The 18125-nt window shown below is 41.2% G+C and overlaps 1 protein-coding gene across 1 annotated transcript in view; it reads right to left on the minus strand.

Moving 5' to 3' along the window:
* LOC138600562 (mitogen-activated protein kinase kinase kinase 11) overlaps positions 1–18125 on the minus strand; it is a 61375-nt gene that overhangs the window by 26483 nt on the left and 16767 nt on the right. Inside the window, exons 2-4 of the mRNA XM_069672017.1 lie at positions 6552–6732; positions 1889–2037; positions 733–908 (exon numbers count right to left, since the gene is read on the minus strand). Of these exons, the coding sequence (XP_069528118.1) occupies positions 733–908; positions 1889–2037; positions 6552–6732 (506 nt within the window). The remainder of the gene's footprint in view (positions 1–732; positions 909–1888; positions 2038–6551; positions 6733–18125) is intronic.

The raw sequence follows: 18125 nt of genomic DNA on the forward strand, positions 1-18125 counted from the left end.
TGCCGATCATTTGGTGCATGTCATCCCCCACTCTCTACTCCCCGTGTTTCCTGTCTCTCTTCAGCTGTCCTATTTTATAAAGGCTATATATATATATATATATATATATATATATATATATATATTTGTATATATATATGTAAATAAAAAGTGGGCTGCGTCCTATATACCAGGGCAACAAATACACCAGTATGAAATGCAAAGAGAGGTATGTTATTGTGTTATTGTTATTGTGGCGCTATCCACGTTATCAAGTGGTGACGTCACACCTCCGCATTAAACAGTTTCCGGGTCCAAGCCGCTACAACGTCTCCAATTCACAACATGCTGCAGTGCTGTTTTGAATTGTTGCAAACGTTTGCTAACGCTTCGTCACGAACACGCTCCGTCATGATTGCAGCCACCACCCTCACAACAATCAACGTTACTGCAGGCTGCCAGCTATTGCTAGCTACAGCACTGGAAGCTAGCAGGATTGCAAACTCGACATGGAGGAAAAACACTGTAATTTGTGTGTGTTTTGAATGTGCGTCAAATGAAAATACATTGAAATACTGTTGAAATAACTTGTATACACGGTTTTATTAATAAATAGCTAGAAAAATACCCCCAAAACAGACTGTGTCTTATATGCAAAATTACCGAAATTAAACAACAAATGCAAACCCTGGATAGATAAATGAAGACATGTATAAAAAGCAGTACATAAATGGTGACTCTACTGCCTCCCACCTTCTCTTTAGCCCGCAGTTCATCGAACATGTCCTGAATCTCCAGTTTCCAGTCCTCCTGCAGGGAGTGGAAGGAGTCCTGCGGCATCTCTTCCTTCACCTGCTGCTCCAGGGCCGTCAGCTGGGCCAGGATGGAGCTGAAATTGGGTCTGCGGTGGGGGTCCTGGTCCCAGCACTCTGTCACACACACACAGTCAGACACATTCAGATAAACACTTATACTAAGATACCACTTCAGAAAGAGAGCCATTACTGCTTCAACTTTTAAGCTTGTAGGCTGTCCTCACAGTGAGACAGACATCATAGGATGAGGAAGTAGTGCACTAAAGAAGAGCAGGAAATAAATTAAGAAAAATACAAGTGGGGAAAAAAAAAATCAAAGGTCGTTTCCTTAAAATCAGTGGAAAATATGTGCAACAAAATTCACTTGTTTCCTTCTTTTGAACACTTTTGAATCAAGAGACCTGAAAGAAGGAAGTCTCAGTCAACATCAGACGTTATATTTTGCACTGAAAAAGAGTTCAACACAGGTGAAAAGGTAGATGTTTCTGTGCACTCTACACTCCATATTGAAAGACTGTTCTGCGTTCCCTCTAATTTCTATTTACACATACTTCAGGCACTAGTGTGAGCACAATCTAGAGTCAAGCTGATCACTTATTCAAAGTGTTATGCTTAATTAACTTGCTGTGGGGGGTTTTGCATAATTTGCTGCGACGCTTTGGGCCCTACAAGGAGATCAAAAAACAATCCGATAATTAATTAATCCTCTGAGGTGGCTATCAGAGGTTTTGTGCACTGATCTCTTTTTTTAAACAAGCAAGCTGACACCAAGAGAAGAGGGGAGAACTGTAAACTCCTAATGTATGTCATGAGCCAGGCAGATAAAAGGCCGGCAGTACCCAGGTGACGCTTGTTTTTTAACTCTAAATAAAGAAGGGTAAAAACATATTGCACAAGGTGGCTTCCGCACACAAACACTTCCTCTCCGCAGCCACGGTATTAACAACATACAGGAATTTGTTTTTCTCAATTTCTACCCAGCTTTGGGGAAATGGCATGGTTGACACCGATTTGAAGTCACGCAAGAGCTCTTTCACAGCACTGAACTGAGAAACCCCTGCCTACAAGTGCATTGATAACATTTCCAGTCTCACCTGCCATGAGCTGAGCGAAGGGTTCGGGGCAGGTGGAAGGGATGGGCAGGGTGAGCTTGTTGACGGCGACTCCGTAGGCGACAGCGAGTCCATCAATCCCTTTGTAGGGTGCCTCTCCTGTTAGCAGCTCCCACAGCAGAACACCGTAGCTGGAGGGGTAAAAAAACAGAGAAGATATGACACTGTACAACCAGACTAAAACTAAACACAGGATATATCCTAAATACTACAGTATATCCTTTATACTTCCTGCAGCTGTTGCAGTCCAGTTCTTCCACTACTAAATATAATAAAGGTGAATCTTTCTTTGAAGGGGATTGCCAATATTTTTAAACATGGGCCATTTTTTAAGACATATTTTGTGGTCTAAATAACTATTTTAAAAATAAGTTTTGGAAATGTTCCGTTACTTCCGCAAGCAGTTATGAAATAGGCTGTCATGGCTGCAATGTAATCTTTCAGAGCAAATGTGCATCCACTGAAAGTGCTTGTTTTGAACACTTACAGGTTCAGACTGTTACTATTAAAAATGTCTCACTACATAGTTACTAAAATATACTTTAAGGAAAGATCCTTTTTCTTCAAAGCCACCAGACTCCATTGGGTAGTGCTTGTCAAGCGCTGCCTTGACTGGTGAGTTAGTTTGTGTTGCATCTTAGCTACATCTTTAAAACATCAAATTCACTCAACAATACAAACTAACTTCCTGGTTTTGGCAGCAGTGGACGAGCATCTCATGATTTCTGCGAGGTAAAGAGTTTGAAGAGAACAATGTAACAGCTGGTTCTAATTCAAATTATTAAAAGATTAAAGCATCTTTCACTTGTGATAGGAATCTCAGTGGCAACTAGTATGGATTTAAACCAATGACTCTTTATATAGATGGACGACGTGTCTCCATCTGCTCTCAAATTGAAGCCAAACTAGCCCCTGTGACAGGCGCGGCCATCTTGCGATGGTGATGTCATTTGGAGCCGGAGTTCCGCTAACCAAAACGCACACTTAAATTACCAAAAAAACCCAGCAAGGATCCTGCATGCCGGCGTGTTTAACAGCAGAACAGCTTCTTTGTGTTGGTCTGAGGTTAACGTTCACAGGTATGGGAACTTCAATGACTGTAGTGATTGTTTTAGTTAAGTCTCCTCTCGCTGCTCTTCCTCTGCTCTGCTAATCCGGAACTGATCGGCTGCAGGAGCTGGATTTGTCAACAGAGCTGTCAATCATCCTTATGACAGCATCAAATAACTAATTAAAAATAAACTTTTCAGAAAAATGAACACTTGGACGCAAATCAGCATGATAAGAACTAACTATAATGACAGAAACCATGTTTGAGAAAAATGTATGTGGCATGTATTTTGATTTAATAGTTTGACTCATGTCTCATCTGTTAACAGAGAGGAGGCGGGCTTTATGACCTATACTGCAGCCAGTCAGCAGGGGGCGATAGAGAGAGTTTGGCTTCACATTGAGGGAGCTGTCATGTTGTCCATCTTTTCATACAGTCTATGATTTAAAGCCGTTAAGATTAATATTTGCTTATTTCCACGTCCAGCACAAGTATTCAGTTGTTATCTGGCCCTTTAACAGTTAAATACAACACTATGTTCAACAGCTACTCCCTGAACTTGACCTGAAATGACAGCATCGCAGGTTGACTATGGTGAAGTTCCATGTAACTATTTTCTACTTCTTGCTTTGTTCAGCACATTATACCTTACACTTTCATTTTCAGAGGTCATACAGTACAGAACTAAGACACAATTGTGCAGTGGAATATTTTTGCTTGATGAAACGTGCTTGCAAAGCAATGTGAACTCATGCATGCAAAACGTGCACAAAATACACAAACGCACACAGACACACACAGGACTTTAGAGCCCACACAATGGGAGCAGCCCTGTGTGCCTAGAAGATGAAGCGTGGCGCAGGACTTGGATCTCCCACACTGTCAATTAACCCTCGCCCGGACCTGACTGAACGCACAGTGGAGGCTCGCTAAGTGGAGAGCACAGGCCGCAGCCTTTTTTTATTTAGTTCTTTAATTACAACTTCCACACACTGTGACTGTGCAGAAACGCTGCTCGCCGGCTCGCCCCGAGGCGGTTGTCGTCTCCGCGTGGCGGCTTTGGAGACAAGCGGCCGGGAACAGATGAGAAAGAATAGTAGAACAAAGATTACCCTTCATTTTGGAGCGCGGCTGCCTGCCCGCCCGCCTGCCTGCTACTCGCTCATTTTGCTGTTTTCCAGATTGTGCAGAGATTGCTGTGAAAATGAGCCTGCGTGGGTTTGTTGTGGATACAAGCAGGAGTTGGAAACTGAGGGGATGTGTGTGAGATAGTGAGATGACACTCAGCTCGTTAGAGAAGCTAGAAACTGTAAACTTTTACTAAATAGGGCTGCTTAAAGTACCAGAAAATTCTTTAAGTAGCTTGCACCATAGCAGAATCCTTTCTTGTGTTCTCAAGGACACGTTCAAAAAAGGTTAATGTAACAGCATAGTTAATTGGTTTAACATAGGCTCTGTACGCGGCTGCAAAGACCCATTTAGGAATGGATGAAATGGTCCAAATCCACGGGATTAAAATTAAACCATTGCATATAAGACCGACTGCTATAGCCACAATGCAGCAAAGGCATGAATGTACATTGTTTAAATAAATACATTACGTTTTTTCCTTTCTCTGAGCACCCAGCATGCTTCACTGCAATGCAATGCTAATTCGTACACAGCAGTTAAAAGCTTTCACGAATCCCCGCTCAACAAATCGTTTAAGTCATTATTATAAAACCACAAACCAGAATCAAGGGACTCCTCTCTTTCTGTGTAGATGTGGCCAAACACACACACAGATATGTGCACACACACACACTGAGCTATTCCCAGATAAAGGGCTGTGGTTAGGTCTGCTGTGCGGCCTCCTTCTGTGTCTATACTGAAGACAATGGGACAGTGTGCAGTACACATGTCCCACAACAAAGCACAGAGCAGCTCTTTGAAGGGACCCCATCACATGGCTGCGGCGGCCTTGCTGCCATCCATCACTCTGTCCCCCCCCCGCCACCCCATCTCTTCGTCACAGTCTCCCACCATCACTTCTCTGCACTTTCACCCCATCACGTTGTCTGTCAGAGCCCTGCAGCAGGCCGGCTATCCTGCTGTAGAGCTGCAGAGATTTGCTACAAACTGCCCGAACACAAAGACACCGACGTTGAAATTATTTTTCAGCGAGGCTGCAGAAGGCAGTTGTATTTCATGTTTTGTGTGCATGTTAAAAAAAAAATTGCATGTAAGAATCTAATTTGTGACTGCTTAAAAATTGTCCTCATACATTAAAGTTTATGACTGTGTTAACAGGTTTTGCAGGTGTATTTTGTGGGGGCCACTTACAGACCCCGTGGTCAGAGCTTCCACACCAGGCAGAGTCAGCGAGTAATAGCGCTAGCTGCAAGGCTAACTGATTGGACAGTTTAACTTCCTCTGATTGGATGGTCATGGATGGTCAATATTGGTGCTTGTAACTCACAGCTCGTTACAGATTCGTACATGCAAATGGACATTTGTGTGATTCAGACTCTGTAAAATCTTTATTATTAACTGCAGAGTGTGAAATAATTTGTGAACATTATCTTACAAGCTCAAAATCGTTTTGACCGCCATTTGACTCCATTGTATAACTCAAAAGTCATTCAAACTGGGCATCTGGGCAGAGATATTAAAAGAAAATAACTCAAATTAAAGCAGGAGGTGTTAAAATGCCCTTATGTTACATTACTGAATTATTATCACTGTATAGATTTTCTTTATATTTCTTACTGTCAACCTTTGGATGACCAATCAGCAATTTCTTGCACATTCCTGTAGACTATAAAACTCATTTATACACTTTAAGAATAGAAATTTTATCTACAAAGAGAGCGGACTTCTCGCTTTTTATTTCTATATGTATAATTATGCACCAACACATAAAGAAAAATTGCGAAACCTACTTTATTTTTTTACTAAGTATTAATTTTGTTCTTTCTTGCCTTGATACCTCACGTTAATAACAATCTGAATATCCCTTCCCACCTCATTCATTGTAAAAACCTGGTTATTACCCAAGACATAGGCCCCTGTGGTTTGCAGAGACACATTACAACCAGTAACAAAGACTCATTTTGAACATAAGACAACAAATTCTAAACATATAAAACCATTTTTGGCTGATAAATCAATATTGGCCCAAAAATCCAAAACCCGTCAGGCTCTTCTACCAGCAAACAGATCAACGTGGTACTTATCAGGCAACAAAGAAAACCTCAAACTATTTTTATCCTTTTAAGGAATAGTTAGACTTGAGGATTAGCTTTGCTTGCTTAGCCTATAATTAGCTTCAAATTTAGCATGCAGACATTAGAGTGGCTTTCATCTTCTCATCTAACTCTCAGAAAGAAAGTAAATTGCCACCAGTACATTTGAACCAGCTTACCAAAATGTTGAAGTAACAACCTTTTAAGACACTGTGACTTAATCCATGTCCCCCTTCAAGGAAATTATGAAGGGCAAGACAGCGTTTTGATAACATAAATGCCATAAAACTACACTGCACACTTGATATTCCTGGATTTGTTTTCGCCAAGCTTTTGTAAACTGCGCAGAAACTTTTACAGAAGTACTCACCTCCAAACGTCGCTGCCTTTGGAAAAGGTGGAGGACTTGATGACCTCAGGGGCCATCCAGGCGTAGGTGCCGGCGGTGCTCATCTTGGTGGTTTTGTGCCACTCTCTCGCCAGGCCGAAGTCTGTGATCTTCAACGTCAAACCCTCCATACATTCGTTCTCTATGGGCTGAGCCAGAAGGACTGCAGAAGGGAAGGACAGGTGGGCAAGGAGAGAGGAAAGGAGGAGAGACGAACAGGTAAGACTCGGTTTTGAACACAATGTAGAGTTAACTTGTAACTGACAAAATATTCAGTACACACTCAGCAAATGCTTATTTTTCACTTCCTCTTTTTCTTGTTATACTACCCTCCAATGCAAACTAACTGACAAACACATTTCCTCACATCCCTCGACAGGCTTTGTTTGAACTTGACTGTTTAATGTAAATACATAAATCTCAACCAATGTCAATGCCTAAAAACATCAGCATCGCTGGGAGGTAATTAGCTGCAATGCTTCAAACAAACATTATTACGAGCAGCTCAGCAAACAGCATGGCAAGTTGAGATGATGTGCTCTGAGACGAGCTGTGTCATCACCGGATCTAGTTGGGCATGTTTCACATGAGCTTGGAGACAGGAAGCACTATTTTTAAAATGAATGCTGAGACGTCAGTAGCTCCTGAGTCTCTTTTGCTGTAATTGCTGTGTTATGAATCGCAAAACACTTCTTCTTACCACTGCTGCTACAAGATAAAAGCTTTCCCCCCCACTAGAACCACTTTCAGACTTTTATTGTGAAGCAGCTACAGGACTGTGGAGCCTCGAAGTGCTAAACGTTAAATAAATGAAAAGAACATTTTATTTAAGGCCCTTGTAATGACAATGCTGCTTTAATTAGTCAGCAACCACTCATCTTATAGGCAGCCACATACGTGCTCCTGTTAGCTTAACTTAACTTAACAAGGCTTTACATGCTACCTAGCTAGCTGGCTAACTAGCTGGGCTGGTTGTGAGCTTAGATTATTACTCAGTAACTAAGGGGCTAGTTTAAGCAGCATTGGCTAGCTCTACTAGGCTAACCACAGAGGAAGTCTGTCATTTGATGCCTCACAGTGTTGTATTTCTCTGAGGAGCATCTTTTAAATCAAACCAATGTTCAAGCAAGTAATGTTAAATTAGCTAATGTTAGCTACTGGGAAGCTCTTCACCCTGCTTGTTAAGTAAGCTAGCTAAGTCGTTAGCATGTGCAGCCTTGTTAAACTAAATAAATACAGGAAAAGGAGATGCTAGTTTTTTGTGTTTTGTACTGTGAGCATTGTTGTTACCCTAGCTAACTGGAGCAGAGCTAGTTAGCTTAATCTGGTACTGGCTCATGAAAACAGTATGAAATAAAGGGGAAATGCCAAAATAAAGCAATACTATTGTGAAAATAAGAAAAAACATTAGTTTAATTATAATTATTTTCATGCAATATTTGGAAAATTAATGCTTAAATTCAGTATTAATCTCATTAACACGTCAAATTATGTTGGTTAACAGTCTCTTTTCCATGACGTTGACGAGCTAAAAATAGATGGTTGATAAAAACTCTTTGTTTTCATTAAAGAGACGACATGGAACTAAAATGTGTGGTAGACTGTTGGACACTCAAAATCCATGATATTTTAAAGCCTCAAGCACCAGTTAGAGATAACAGGTATCATGATGGTGGTTATGATCTTTCTCTGTTTAACCCAGGCTTTCGGCTGCAGGCTCTGTGCGCGCTCGCAGAAAAAAGGGCACACGTCATTCGATGCTTTTTCCACACAAAAATGAGCAACATCGGTTGTCTGTTTCAGACAGACCTTATAAATGAGAAGCGAGGAAGCAATTTTTAGATGCTTTTTTCCTCATCGTCCTGTATGGGTGTTCTCCTAAAATCAGAGTGTTAATTTTACCTGAAGCACAGCACGAGAAGAGGGGAACATATTTTCTCCAATGTATTTTAAATCATTTTTATTTTACTATATATTTAGCCTACGTTATTTATTTATTTAAGCATTTATTAATTTACTATTGACACTTTGCAGGGCCATACTGAACGTTACGTCCAGTAATTTGGGAATCCATCTCGACCTGTGTTACAGGCTCTGATCACTGTAGCTCAGGGTTCACCACAAAGTGCAATATCCAGACTTTATATGAAAATAATTACTCAGACTAGCTTACATAAATCTGCCAACTCTGTTAAGCCAATGCCCCAAAAACATTATTTCCTTCGAGCTCAGAGATAGTCATCTTTCCTGCGTCTTATCTCATACCTGCAGACTACCATCATGTCACAACTGATGTGCTCATGGTTACCTTTCCGTGTCGGATGTGCGTCGCTGTCACATAATAACTCTTGCGATTCCTATTTTGGTACAGGTACATTATTATATCTGTTATCTATACGCTCAGTCCTAAAAAGTCTGAGGCTTGTTCGGAGGTAAAAATGTATCGAATCACAGACTTTAGAACGGAAACAAAGGAGATACACAGCTTCTGTTGACAGCAGACACAATAAGTATCACAGGACGCACTGAGAATACATCACTGATCAACCTCTCATATTTTCAGAGCAGAGAAACAAACAACAGCAACAAAGAAATACGCCGTGCATCCTAATATGCCCTCATTACAACCAGAGACAGAAAGCAGCAAACAAAAGCAGCTCGTTTAAATGTGTCAGTCTGACAAAACAGTTTAGACCTTGTTACATTCTGTCTCAGGCAAACCTTGGTGTTTTAAATGACTTCACTTGAGGTAAAAGAAAATTACAATAATGCAGTTTAATGCAGAACAAAGTAAACCAATTACACGTAATTAGGCAACAAACCTTTAAGTGGTTGTAGTTGAATGGAGTTATAAAATATAAACTATTCATGGTTATGGGCTCTGTTAATTTAGCTTCTACTTCTTGCAAAAAAAGTAGGACAATTTTTTTCAAAATAAAAGTTCTCTCTTGTTCTGCAGGGACTGACTTGCAGGACTGATTTGCATTCATTATTTTTACTATGAAACTTTTGAAACTTCTGCTTTTTGTTTTAAACTTTTATATAACCCAAAAATATGGTAAATCAAGATTACACTACACTGTGCAACGGTTTGGCAAAGATTTTTAGACCCCTAATTCACAAATCATTCTGATGCTTAAATGAACAGATTTATACACATCATGTGATTATTAGATTGCTGTCACTTTTATGTCATATAACCTCCTGTATGTTACGCATACTGGGTTTTCTTCCTCTACTGATCTTCATGTTTTAAGACATATAAAATGTTCTGCCTGAAATAATAAATGATGTCTGTTGTTTTCTGCAAAATACGTTTAATTACCTTGTAAAAACTCTCCCAAGACATCTCCTCCTTCTCCCTCATTAAATATTACCCTATCTGCATAGGCCCCGCCCACTACGTTTCTCCTTTGGTAAAATGAAAGCCGAAAACAGAACACGTCTCTGCCATCGTTTAATGGCAACTTGTTGAAACTTAGCGAGCTTGCAATTAAGTTATTAGTAGTGGCAACGTTTGCAAAAATGACTGACGGTTACAGCTGGCTCGCGCATCGCTGAAGTGGTTGCCATAGTTTGCACATAATGATATGCATAGCGTACACTGCAGTTTAAAAGCAGACAGGCCCATGCTTATGTTGTCCCTGTAGCACATGAAAAATAGAAATTAAATTCTATTAAAAAAAATCAATTTATGCTCGAAAGTCAACAGATTTCATCCTGCAGATGTTGACACACACAGGTATGTGTTACTATGGCATGCAGTCAAGCCGTGCAAGCAGTAATTCCCATTCCCAGTAAATGCATCATCAAAATGAGTGTTTTGCTCTCATTCCCTCCAAATTACAGACAACACTTCTTTTAACATCAACCTTTGGCACAGTGTGTGTATGTACAGTGGACTGTAGAAAACACAGCTGCTAGACTTAAACAAAGACAATCGGTAACAAGTGAAATACTGAATAGATTTTATAATCTTACAATCTGCCTTAAATGGATTAGCTCCACAAACAGTACTGATATGGCTAATTTCATATTGTGCCCGAGGTAACTTACATCAAGTCCACTCTTTGCTTATTTCTGCTTTTACTGCATTTTATTCTGGTGTTTGTTTCATCAGTGTTTGTTTTGCCTTCTCAGTAGCCCCTTTTTACACTTCTTGCAATTCTGCCACAGCGCCGTAACGAAGCTCTGCCGTCATGCGTCCTTTGCCATTTTACATTGCACCAAGCAACGCCGGCGTAAAGCCACCCCAGTGTGTGTTTTTACACAGCGTTCGAGGTGTAAACAAACGCGTGCTTCACATATACACACGCCACTGGTCCGCCCTGCCGGCTCCGCCATTTGCACTTACGCCTCTGTTACTACCTCCGATGCCAGCTCAGAGGCGGAACGACTTCGCCCCACCACTCCGCCTTGAACTGGCAGTGTAAAAGGTGCTTGTGTTGCATGTGTTTTATTATATTACATTATGTGTTGTGACCTTAAGTTGCTCATGTAATTGTGTATACCTGTACTAAGGGTGTTTATAATCCATCTAATTGGACTGTTGTATTTTAAGTGCTATATAAATAGATAGAGTGACCTGACTAGACTTGTTTTTACAATACGGCGGAGCAGAAAAAATCCTTAGTGTCATTCCCAAGCAAAATGAATATCATACATGTAGGAAGGTGCCATGTTTTTTGACGTCCCCGGGCCATAGTCCAACTTCAACAAAACAGGAGGAAAACAGTCGAGACTTAACTTGTAAATGTCCGGCGCTGGTTTAGCCCAGCTGTTAAATCGTGCAACCTATATACAGAGGCTACAGTCCTTGATGCGGCAGCCCCGAGTTCGACTCCTACCCTCAGTTCTTTGCTGTGTGTCATCAACCCTCTCTCTTCCCATTTCTGAGACTATTCAATGTCTCTCTCTCTCTCTCTCATAATAAAGGCATGAAAGGCCAAAAAAAAGGGGGGGAAATTGCTAGTGTCCAGACAGTAATTTTACCTTCAACCAAAAAGAATCACCAAAGTTTTTATAAATCAGATGCCCCCAGTAAACACAGACAAACCTGTAGTTTTATCATTCACTGCTGACCCTTTATGCTCTCTGTAACTGCACAGCTCAACCATTCACTAAATAAAGAATTGAAAAAAAGAAAACTATATTCAATATGTAACATTGTAAAAAAGATGGTGAGCATATTTAGCCCAGTTTCAGACGCCTTTTATCAAAAAACACGCTTCATAAAACCTGCAGAAAAATGCTTTTAATTTGTGGTTCGTCTTCTTCTGACTCACACAAGAAAAATCCTGATTCAGATCTTATTGACAGACCCCTGACAGCAGCAAAATATCTCTCAAAACAAAGATGTCAACACAGAAGTGGAAAAAAATCATAAAATTACAAGCTGTAAAATGTAATAAGCTGTAAGAAAACACATCTTGGATAGCAGCCAGTGTTATGCAACCACATGCTGTGTTGGAAGGCTTTGTTTCTATGAAAATAGAATATAATGCTGAGGATGTGGGTTGCTGCGGTGTGACTCTGCATCACATGTCTCAGTATGATCGGCAGCCATGCCTCTCTTCCCCTTCTGCTGGCAGGCCGGGCATCGCTCAGGGCACGGCTGGCCGTCAAACACAGGGAGGAGAAGCAGCAAAGAATTCGACTTATTATAGGGAAGTAGGACTTCAGCTATTTGCAGGCACTTTCCGACTTTCTGGGCTTGGCGCTCTTTTCCGGTTTTTTCTTTCTTTCTTTCTTTTGACTGTTTTTCTCTGAAAGATCTCCAGTCTCTCTTTTCTTTAACCGCACAAATATGAAATTTATCTTAAGAGCGCTTCTCTCTCTCTCCGTGGTCTCTTTGTGTCTCTCTCTCATACATCCTGTGCTGTGCCTCGCAGCCCAGAGGCAGCGAGTTTGACGTCACAAAGGAATGCATCACAAGAGGTTGTGTTGTCTGCTCTGTGTGAGTGTGAGAGTGTGTGTGTGTGAACATCGAAGGGAATAGGAGACTCGGTTCTTTCATAATGTATGCAAAACAATATCTGCACCCAGTTCTGCTTAAAAACCACATACAGTAAAACCAGATGTTTCAATACCACTTTTATCCTTGCATATAGAGACTCCAGTAACACCTCTGCAGCACCCCTCTGATACAAGTGCAATAATATGCTTTCATTTTTGTTAAGTGTATGAGTAAACTGGGAACAAGCTAAGCTAACGTTAGCAGCAGCTCAGCTCGCGGCCTGTTCTAATGGCCTGTATCCACAAAAGAGCATCCGACACCCTGTTCAGACCCGGTATCAACATGTGGTTTTTCGTGATCACAAGCGACTGACCAAACCCAGGACGGACTGAGGACGCGTTCAGATCCGATCACTCAGGCCACATGCGGAGGTGGTCCGGGACGCATTTATCCACATATGTCTGGCAGTGTGTCCGCACGTGTCCTGGGCCACTTTAAGTACCGCCTATTCTGTCCGTATTCATTCACTGAGAGAGGCAGCTTTTTTCAATGTTTTTACTTATCTTAAAAATAAAAAAAATACAGCCTTTCAATATGTGATTAGAAAAAAAAGACTGCTGATATTTTGCAGGATTTATCATAAGTTGCTCATGGCAGCCGTATGATATCATTATTGCTTTATGAGCTACTGTTTTGGAGAAGAAGAAACAAGGAGCTACTAAAAGACGGTGTGGGATCGGTGCATTAAGTTACGTACTTGCAGATACCGGATGTCACATTTTAGACATTTCCGACACGGATATCTATATTGAAAGAACTCATTAGGTGCTTTTCAACAGCAGGAACTTTTCCAAGGAACTAGGAACCTTTTGAGGAACTCGACAGCACGAACCAGGGTCTAAATTTAGGCCCAGGGAAGTCCCTGCTTGGGGGTAGTACTTTTCCAAGGTCCAGGAACTTTCAGGGCGGGGCCTGCAGTGCTGATAATTTCTGACTGGTTGAGGACTCACAGCGTTTTATTTCACACGCAGGGGCTGCATGATATTGGAGAAAAACACATATATATATATATATATACCTTTTGGTTTGTTCTGCAATATTTATTGGAATATTAAAAAATACAGGAAATTGTACAAGATTCCCGGTACTTAAGGCCGCTGTGGAAACGCAGACAACAATGGGCCACAGGAACCATCTTGTTCCCTGAAGAGAAGTTCCTGGAGCTAAAAGTTCCTGGAACTTTTGGTCGAAAACGCACCTTAAGTAAGACGATGACAGACACGAAAAAGAGACAGTAAGACTTTTCCTTCACATTCTTAACAGCCTAATTTTTTTTCAAACAACTGATTAAATTGGTTAAAAGTGCACCCTGGTAGGTCCATCACAAAGTTTCAAATCCACTTCTGCATCCAGAAGAAGTCACAAACAATAAAACACAAGTAGCCGATGGCCAAAACAAAAACAACCACAACGAGGAGAAAGATGCGCCCCCTCATTTAACCTTTCTGCAGAAAATCAATTTCTGTCCATTCTACGGCTGAGTCATTGTTTCTGTCAATTCCACAAACCCTGAGGGAGGTGGAGGTGGTGGAGTAAGAGGGGGGTGCTGGTATTTACTGCAACAGGCCCTGATCCCTTGCTCCACTTCTTTTGTCCGGCTGACGGTCAGCGTCTGGTGAAAACAAGCCCCGGTCAGTCACCCCTATTTCCGCCCGGGCGCTCGCTCGCTGCGCCGTGACCCCACTTCCAGGAAGTGACGCCGGTATCGGCCAACTAGCCTCCGGTGGCGACGGCTTCTCTTTAAAAAACAAAATGCAGGAGCTGTTTTCGTTTTGCCGCTTGCCGTTCATTGTGCACAATAAGCAGAGCGCTATTTTTAGGAAGCTGAGGTTAAGAGGGGTCACGTGGCAGCAGACAGTGAGAGAGACAGGCGGGAGGAGAAGTGTAGGTGCTGTGGTGGAGCGAGCAGAGGTGACAGTGACAGAGAAAGAGAGAGAGAGGGAGATGCTGAATGTTGATGGTTATCATATGATGGAGCGAAACGGGGGACAGCTAAAAGCGTCTGCCCGGGCACAGAAAGCAGAGTGATAGATAATGGTGCGCGCACACACAAAGGGCTCATTCTACACTCGACAACTGACGCACACACACACACTTAACGCTCACATTCTGTGTCCATATTTTAGCAAAACGCCCAGCTGCAGACAAGCAGCAGAGTGTGAGACATCCCTGCACACACACACACAAACACACACACACAGTGGAGGGTTGGCGATCTTAACATTACTCAGATTTTACATATTAGACATCGGTTACAACAGCCTGAACATAATGGAGAAATAGAGGTAAATAAATGACCACCATCCAGATATTTGTGATGAAGACTGCTGTGTAACGTAACGTTATTCTACTAGCTAGTTAGCTTAATCAATAAACAGCTGCATTTAATCATCACATATGCAGCTATTATATTTATTATTTATCCACTTCTGAGGAACATCTTAATCCTCTGCATGGTCAGTGAGTCTGTGTAAAGTGTCCGGTCTCACACAGGGGGACTTTTAATGACGTAAAGGCTTGTGCACTTTTTATTTCCAAAGTTAAAGTTCGTCACGACTGTTCGAGCAGCCGATTACCTCGATGTCCTTTACATGGTTGTCAAAAGTAAAGTGACATAGAAAGTAAAAGTAGAAAAGGACCCACTCTTAGGACGGCTTGCAGTCAAACATGCAGATGTTGTAGGGAGGCTTGTGAACTTCCGTGTATTCCCAGGTTCCCGCTTTTTCTACAATTAACATCTTTTAAAACAGCAACATTTATGGCAGGTTTTTTACGACTGTGTTAGACTGTTTGACAATCTCATATTGCTGCAATAAAAATCACTGGAGTGAGATGATAAGACTGAAAACTGCCTCTTATTATGTAAGATGTTGACAAAGTGTTCTTTGGGGATATAACTTGCAGCTGAAAATAGGCACTACATTGCAATATATGTTATCTTATTGTTGCTAAAACATTTTATAAGTATCCTATCACCAGGCCTTGTTGATATGATGCTGATATTAATACGGCAATATATCGCCATCCTGACATATTGATATTTAGATTTACAAATAATGTATGATAGGTATATTTGTACCCGCTTTGTGCTTCTAAAATAGATGCACTAGTGATTATATTTGTGTCACAAGCAAGCTGGAAAACGTGGAGGACTATCCTGATAATGATGGAAGCCTAACGAAACCATCAGGTTCACATATTTTATGAGCTTGTACTTAACTTTTCTATCACACACATTGTAAGGCTGTTTCCTTCTCTTTTTTTTTTAACAGTAAAGACATTTAAAACTGTTTTGGCCACATCAGCTGTAGCCCTAGGATAAACTGTCAAGAGTCTGACAGACAATATATCGATCCCGTGATGTTATGAGCTTTAAGAACAGACTGATGCTGGGAAAGGCGAAAAATAATAGAGCCTAGCCCCAGGCCACTGGGCACGCACTCACCCACACACAGATTTATGATAAAGGCCCACAGGCTCATATATAACAGGGTTTGACAGTTTCATTACGCAAACATATGTAATAAATAACCCATGCATATAAATGTCTCTGCTCTGATAGGACAAATAGGCTGCCTCACCTGTACACACAACCGTCTCAGCATTCACACACATGCAATCAAAGCACAGAAACAAACATGCAGATCGACACGAGCATTTTAGCAGTCTCAGCACACATACGACCACATTCTTCTTCCACTTCCTGAGCCGAGGCAGAGTGCATCCACAGTTCAGCCCCGTCCAGCCTTCCTCCTCCTTCCTACGGCTTCCATCACACTGACAACGAGTACCGTGTTAGTCAGCTGCTCTTACTGGACGGCATGTTGCGACACACACATACTGACCCACATAACACTGAGTCTGCTGCTCATAACTGTACCAAAAAGTTTACAAGAAGTCTGCGTAAGCTACGTGTACTGTGGAGGGAAAACACTCACACCCTTAATGACCCTTCAGAGCAAAAGAAACAGCACTTACACAAACTGCTTGAGGTATTTTGCATGCTTGTGTTAGTCCAGATTTGAGTCAACAAATTAAGTTTGGACCTAAAAAGTTGAAGTGTACTGGGCTTATAAATAAAGGGCATCCTTTCTTATCGCCCACCTGGTATCACTTTGAGGAGGTGTGTTAACAAAAGTGGCAAACAGAGTCTCCTTCAAGGATAACGGCGAGTATCATGACTAGATCAGTCTTGCCCAGACAGACCGCCTTCCTGATAGCGAAACCAACAATGTCGCCACAATAACACCGTGACAGATCTCCACAGCAACAGGACTCTGTTTGCTATTGTTTGTTGTTCAGAGACAAGAGCGTGTCAGTTCAGATGTGACTCCTCGCAGCAGCGGCCTACACATGACTTTGGTGCGGGGACTGACTCAACAGTTAGCTTACCTAGAATCCTTGTGTCAGGGATTTTTTTTGCATTAGACATTCCAGGAATGATTTAGCACAAGCTTACCTGACTGATAAAAGTATAACGTACGTTGTATAAAGTATCCATCCTGGGAAAACACGGACTACAGCCGCAGGCCTATTTGGATTTCACAACAGTTGAATAAAACGCAGCTTTATATGCAAAACCAGTTCAACCTCTTGTAAAAACGAACGGTGAAATTTGAAATGAATCAAAATGGTTTCAGGGAACTTCCACTGACAACATTTGCCTTGTTTTTCGAGGAATTTATAGCGGAAAAATACAAATATTGCCAAAATACAAATCCACAAAACAAAATGGTTTGGGATGGCTCATGTTTCTCTCTGGAAAAGCACAAGGTGAGGTGTAAATATACGAAAAAATAGTGTGTATCTGCTAAAACATTAGCTGCAATCTTTGGCACATCTTGCTAATTAGCTTATAAAATCAGTAAGTGAGCCTATTATGTAAGTAGCCATCATGTGCATGTTTAAGGAGTGGCGGCAGGATGCAGTCTTTTCAACCAACTGGCTTGATACACCAAGCTAGCTACACCAACATAAAACCTTACCACTGCTACGGTCATGTAGCAAAGTAGCAACCTTAAATTAGAAGGAAAACTTACCAAGCAAAGGATAGAATTGCTAAAGTAAGCATCTACAAAATTAAGTAGAACTGGCAATATCTAATTTTGCCCTCCGCAAAATGAAACATACAGCATGTTTATCTACTCAAACGTAGGCAGCAATTATTAGCATGCCCTGCTAACTAGCTTACAAACTAGTAACCAAGTCTTACTTTCAAGTCAAGTCCTTTGGCACAATATCGTGAATATAGCCGTAACTTATGACAGCTTTTAAAGATGCATGTTTTAAAAAGACTGACCAAAAACTTTCCAGAGGATCCAGAATTTTCAACCAACTTGTTTAGCTAACGTTAGCCAACCAAGCATTGATTCCATGCAATTTCTTCAGGATAAAATCATGTTTGTCAACTGGATATGCAAATTTAAGACTGCTTTCTTATTTTTTAACAAGTCAGCTGAAAACGTAACATTTTCTGGACAGATTGAAGTGTTTTCAACCAAATATTGGAGCTAGTGTTAGCTTAAAATGCAACCTAGCTA

The sequence above is a fragment of the Semicossyphus pulcher genome, unplaced genomic scaffold, assembly GCF_022749685.1.
Source record: "Semicossyphus pulcher isolate SPU_LCO1_2020_fin unplaced genomic scaffold, fSemPul1.0.p SCAF_21, whole genome shotgun sequence".
In the NCBI taxonomy this organism is placed as follows: domain Eukaryota; kingdom Metazoa; phylum Chordata; class Actinopteri; order Labriformes; family Labridae; genus Semicossyphus; species Semicossyphus pulcher.